This window comes from Sturnira hondurensis, unplaced genomic scaffold (genome assembly GCF_014824575.4).
Source record: "Sturnira hondurensis isolate 20B ecotype Veracruz unplaced genomic scaffold, ASM1482457v3 Scaffold0001715, whole genome shotgun sequence".
NCBI lineage: Eukaryota > Metazoa > Chordata > Mammalia > Chiroptera > Phyllostomidae > Sturnira > Sturnira hondurensis.
Window position 1 is genome coordinate 1 of NW_028074346.1, and position 5,580 is coordinate 5,580.

The 5,580-nt window shown below is 60.2% G+C and overlaps 1 protein-coding gene across 1 annotated transcript in view; it reads right to left on the minus strand.

Moving 5' to 3' along the window:
- Positions 1–4: 4 nt before the first annotated feature.
- Positions 5–5,580, minus strand: part of LOC118976155 (leukocyte immunoglobulin-like receptor subfamily A member 3) — a gene marked incomplete at its 3' end in the record, with an annotated part of 14,318 nt that continues 8,742 nt past the window's right edge. The window contains exons 6-14 of the mRNA XM_037030492.1: positions 3,957–4,253; positions 3,401–3,703; positions 3,063–3,113; positions 2,678–2,728; positions 1,612–1,740; positions 1,222–1,264; positions 1,104–1,141; positions 816–868; positions 5–25 (exon numbers count right to left, since the gene is read on the minus strand). Of these exons, the coding sequence (XP_036886387.1) occupies positions 5–25; positions 816–868; positions 1,104–1,141; positions 1,222–1,264; positions 1,612–1,740; positions 2,678–2,728; positions 3,063–3,113; positions 3,401–3,703; positions 3,957–4,253 (986 nt within the window). The remainder of the gene's footprint in view (positions 26–815; positions 869–1,103; positions 1,142–1,221; positions 1,265–1,611; positions 1,741–2,677; positions 2,729–3,062; positions 3,114–3,400; positions 3,704–3,956; positions 4,254–5,580) is intronic.

Genomic DNA, 5,580 nt, shown 5'->3' on the forward strand with positions numbered 1-5,580 from the left:
GGGGGTCATCATGGGTCCTGTTCTGCTGCAGAGAGACAGTGAGACAGAACCAACGTGTCCTTGACCCCACGGTTGAAATCCTCCAGTTGTGTGTCCACATGGTGTCAGAGTGACAACTAAACTTCAGATCAGCTGAGGTCACTCTCCTGATGGAGTCTACAGGGACTCCCTGAGCCTTGGGGCTCCTGGTGCTTCTGAGGATCTGACTCTTAACCTAATGCTCTGTCTCTTGCTCATTCAGCTCCAGCCACAGGGCCCATCTGGCTGAAGCAGCAGGTCCTGCCTCAGGACCTTTGCACCTGCTGTTTTCTCTCTTCTCCCCTCATCACACACTCTATCCCCTGCTCTTGCTTCATTCTCTTTCACAGCACTTGGCTCTCCAGGATGCCATCTGCCTGTGTGCAGGTGTCTCCCTCACCCACAGGTGAGCTTGAGGAGGGTGGGGCCAGGCTGCTCAGGGCTGCACTGGGGCAGTGACATGGAGCCAGTAACCAGTGAGCTCCCATCACACCTGCTGCGTGAGTGAGTGATGGGACCCTGGGACCTGCGGGTCATTCACTCATTCATGTCTGGTGAGACCTGGAGGTGCACAGGGGACAGAGGATGAGGAGCCAGCACAGGGGACCACCCAGGAGGGGTCATGAGGTCACAGGAAAGTGGGAGGAGTGAGTCACAGCAGGACAGCCTCGTGCCCTTAAGGAGAGGTCAGTGTGGACGCTGCTGAGGACAAGGGGAGGTGGACAGGGAAGTGACCACTGGAGTGAACTGGGCAACAGGAAGGTCCTTGGTGGCCTGGACAGGAGCAGGGGTCTCACCTGAGGGTCCAGCTCCAGGCCCTCGCCAGGCTGTGGGTCCTTCATGGCAGCATCTGGAGGGGAAGAAAGGGAGGGTCTCCTGTCATGGTCCCCGAGATCTCAGGGCTGCAGACCCACCTGCCCCCAGAGGGGCCACTAACCCAGGGTGAGGTGAGGGGCCAGGTCAGGTTGTATGGATTTCAGTCCCTCTCACCCCTGACCCTGCACCCTCCCAGGCTGTCCCCTCCCCCATTGCCTCCTGAGATCCCTGTACCCTCCTCCCCAGGGCAGCTGTCCCTTATCTCTCACAGAGGGGCTCTTCCTGGGCACCTGCAGCTGGGTTGGATCTGGGGGAGGAGACAGGGCAGTTAGAGGCGGAGCAGGGCCTGTGGGTGTGGGGGTCTGGGGCCTTTGGGGCAGGAATTACCTGGTCTGCAGGCCTCTGTCCTTGGGCCCCGGGTCTGTGGCCCCTGCAGGAGGTCAGATATCAGCCTTCCTCTGGGCTGGTCAAGAGCGACAGTCTCAGCCTTGGGAGGGTCGGGACCACCCCTCTTCCCCCTCCCTGTGTGATTCCAGAGGAAAGAAGGAAACCTTAACATGCTTGTGTGTATGTTTCCTGTTTCAGGAGATTGAAAATGGTGAAAGACTACCTTACATTTCTACGTCGATGCTGATATTGAGTGTTTTCTTTCTAGATTTTCTGATGTCAGATTCTGGAGAAATCTGTCTCTCAGCTGACCTTTTCCATCTATTTTCCTGCGGCAGGTGCTCTGAGCCCCTCTCTCCTGTGACCCAGGTCACCCCATCCCCTACTCACCTGATGTCCTACCTTTACTCTGACGCTGGTGTCGGAGAAAGAGGAAGACGAAAAGGAGGAGGAAGAGCAGCAGGACAAGGGCCACCGAGACCCCGATCAGTACATTCCAGTACCATTGCAGACCTTGGGCTGGAGGGACGTCATGAATGAGCCAAAGGGGCCATGTAATGAGCACCCTCTGTGTGCGAGGCATGTGCTGGGGTCTGGTTTTCATCTGCTCTGACCTCACAGCCCTCATGCACCAGGGATGGCTGACCCCCTACCCAGTTGCTGTGGCTCAGAGGGGTTAGCAGGTGCCCCAGGCCACCCAGCCTGGCCGAGGCAGGGCTGGGACTTTACAGGGGACTTGTGTTCCCTGGGCTGTCCTCCTGCTGCCCCAGGTGGACACCAGCTCCGAGCTCTGGGCTCCTCATCTGCAGGGGCCTCTCCTGTATCACCTGGAGCTGAGGGTCCTTCCTTATGACCTGCCCCCAGCAGAGCAGGGCACAGGGGCGGCAGGGGTGTGTGGTGAACCCTGATGCCCCCTTCAAATGGTCGGGCCGGGCTGGGCTCTGCCTTCCTGAGCTCTGTGAGGCTCCTTATGTCACCAGATGTCACCTCAGGCCTGTGAGCAGGAGGGGACCAGGGATGGACAGACATGAACCTGACACTCAGAGAAGAGAAGGGACCACCCAGCCTCACAGCAGGAGCAGCAGAGCCGGGACCCGGACCAGGTCTGACTCCAGCCCTGGTTCCCTTCTCTCAGTGGAGCCTGGGCTGATAGAAAGGACTGGGTGTCCCTTTCTGTACAGTGTCACTGTCAGTGTCCACAGAGAGGACAGTCCCTATAACATCACATCATGGGGGACTTCCCTGTGAGTCACCCCCCAGGAGGTCAGAGCCAGAACTGAAAGGAAACCAAGGCCATGGGCCACGATTCTCTCCTTTTACACTTGGAGACTCTGAGGCACAGAGGGGGGAAGGGCGTGTCCAAGTCCGAGCCTCCAGAGGCGCCTGAACTTGCCCAGGACTCAGCCCCTGTCCCCATGGACACACCCACCACCTCCCGACACAGACCCTCACTTACTGCTCTGTGGGCCTGACTCCATGCGGCCAAGGGGCAGATCCTTAGAGCCTTCTGAAAATTCAGGACGGGGGTAAGGCGTGGGTGCTGCCTTTTCCCCACTGAGCCTGGCTCCTCCCCCAGATGAGCCCCGACATGGACCTCATTCGACACCACCCCAACTGTCACTGGCCTCCCTCACCCCTGTACAGGCCTGACACCGTGGTGGGGGAGGGGTGGATCCTCAGAGTGCCTGAAGCCTCATGTGTCCCCTGAAATCTCTCCCAGACTCCCCCTCTGGGACCCAACGCTGTCCTTGAGTATCCGTGGGGACATGAGATCCTCTGAGAGACTCAACCGCCCTGGGATGGTCTGTGCCCCCTCTGAGCAAAGGGGCCCTGTGACTCACCCGTGGTGGAGGTGGGCCCTGTGGGTAGGGGGCTGGGGTTTCCAGAGGGTCCTGGGAAGGAACACAGAAGGGGGTGAGGGTGTGGCTGACCCTGGGGTCCCCACCTCACCGAGACCCCTCCTACATCTGCTCTGTGGTTTCTGAGACCCTCTCACTGCCCACCTGGCACCTTCTGGACCCGGTCGGGGTTTGGATGGACAGGTGTAGCAGGGCCTCCGAGGGGCAGATCTCTGCTGGGCGGCCATCCTTAGAGCCCACGCCATCCCTTTCAGCCCATAATTCCTCTGGGGACCAGGCCATGCGCTAACAGCTCAGAAAGACAGGGTCAGGGGCCTCACCTGAGACCAGGAGCTCCAGGGGGTCGCTGGGCTGTGACAGCTGGTAAGGGAAGAGGCTGAGTGAGCTGTAGCACCTGTAGGTGCCCCCGTGGGCCAAGGTCACAGGACCCATGGAGAACTGTGCCCGGTGCTGCTGAGCTCGGGACTGTGAGCTGAGACGTAGGGGGGGATCAGCTTCCCCCTCCTTGGTGAGAAAGAAAGTGTCCCTCCAGCTCCATGACTGACACAGCAGGGTCACATTCTCTCCTGAGGCCACTGTGGGGCCCGGCTGCACCGAGAGGGAGGGTCTGTCAGGGAACCATCCTAGAGACAGGGGGGCAGGTGAGGGGCTGCTGCCCACCATGTTCTGACCTGAGAGTCACCAGGCCCCTCTCTGAGGACCCTCCTCTCTGTCTGTCTCTGTTTTCTCTGAGTCTCCCCCTCCCCCTCCCACCTCCTGTCTCTCTCTGTCTCTCCCTGGGGACCCCACACCCCTTGTCCTGGCCATCACCATCTCTGACCCCCGGAAGGGCCCGAGCAGACTCTGGGTCCCTGACTGAGCCTGCTGGCTCCTCACCTGCCACCAGGATGTCCAGGGGGTCACTGGGGGCCGACCACTCAGAGGAGAGGTTGCGTCCACCATAGCACCTGTACCGGCCTCCATGGGAGCTGCTCACAGAGCCCAGGGGGAAGTTGGCCTGAGAGAGCCCAGCCTGGGGCTGCAGGACAGAGCTCTGGGGGAGGTCTTGTCCCCCCTCCTTGGACAGAGCGAATCTGTCATAGCTGATGTCAGAGCGACACTGGAGGGTCAGCTTCTGTCCAGAGGCCACGATGGGGCCCTGCTGGGTCAGGAGGGAGGGCCTCCCTGAGCCACCTGCAGGGACCAGATGGGAGTGACAGGGCTACTCCTCCCATGAACCCTCCTCCTGGCCTGGCCCCCAGGTCCCCCTGTCTCTCTGTGTCTCTGACCCAGGAGCCCCTGTGTCCCCTTCACCACACCCAGCATGGGGCTCCCCTCCCAGCACAGACCACAGTTACCTATTTGGTGCCTCAATACATGGATGGGACCAGGATGTGACTTGCCTGAGACCAGGAGCTCCAGGGGGTCACTGGGCTGTGACCATACCTGGGGTCTGTCCCTGTAACAGCCATAGCATCTGAATGTCCACTTCTGGCTGGGGCTCACGGGGCCCACAGTGAACTGGGCCTGTACCTGCCCAATGTAATGGGACTGTGAGTCCAGGGTCCAGGAGAGCCTGTCTTCTCCTTCCTTGGTCAGGATGAACCTGTGAAATCCCTGCCATGAGCCACACTGGAGGGTCACATTCTCTCCTGGGGTCACCACAGGGCTGGGCAGGGCTGAGAGGCTGGGTTTGCTGTAGACTCCTAGGAGAGAAGGAGGCAGAATGTTAAGTGGGTCTCACACCTCCCTCATGTCCCCCAGGGCTGGGCTGTGAGGGGGAGACCCCCTGAGAGCATCCCCCTTCCTGAGGGCAGAGCCTGAGGCTGGGACCCTGGTGTCCTCTCACCTGTCACCACCAGCTCCAGGGGGTCACTGCGCTCTGACCAGACACCTTGGCTGAGATAGGAACACTGATATCTCCCTGAAGTGTGCTCTGTCATCTGTGAGATGAGGAACTTGGCCTTGTTCCCAGGATCCTGTGGCATTGATCTGTCCCGGGAAGCTGGGCTTCCCACTCTATGCAGACGGAACTTCTGGGCCTGCTGGGTCCCCTGACACCAGATGGTCACTGAGTTCCCCCAGAAGATCACAGGGCCTGGCTCTGCCCAGAGGGTGGGTTTGGGAAGGGTTCCTGGAAGGAATCACAGATTGAGCCACAAGACATATCTACCCCAGTCCCCAGATCGCAGCCTCAGGACTTTCCCTGATGTCCCCTGTCCATGAATCTTGAACTTCTTTTCTCCACCCACACCTGCCAGATGGGGAAGCCCTTTGTTCTGTATGCAGAGAGGGTCCTGGGAGCCCGGGGGACAGACTCACCTGCCTGCACTGGGGTTCTCAGGCCCAGGCTCAGCCCTGCAAGAGAGCCCCTGTGAGAGATTTGCCCTGAGTCCTGAGCAGAGCCCTCCTCCCCAGGAGCCTCCTGAGCCCTGGGGTCCTGACAGAGCAGGGCGTCCCCTCCCCTCTGACATCTCACCGAGGCAGAGCAGGGCTGTGAGGCTGAGAGTCATGGTGTCTC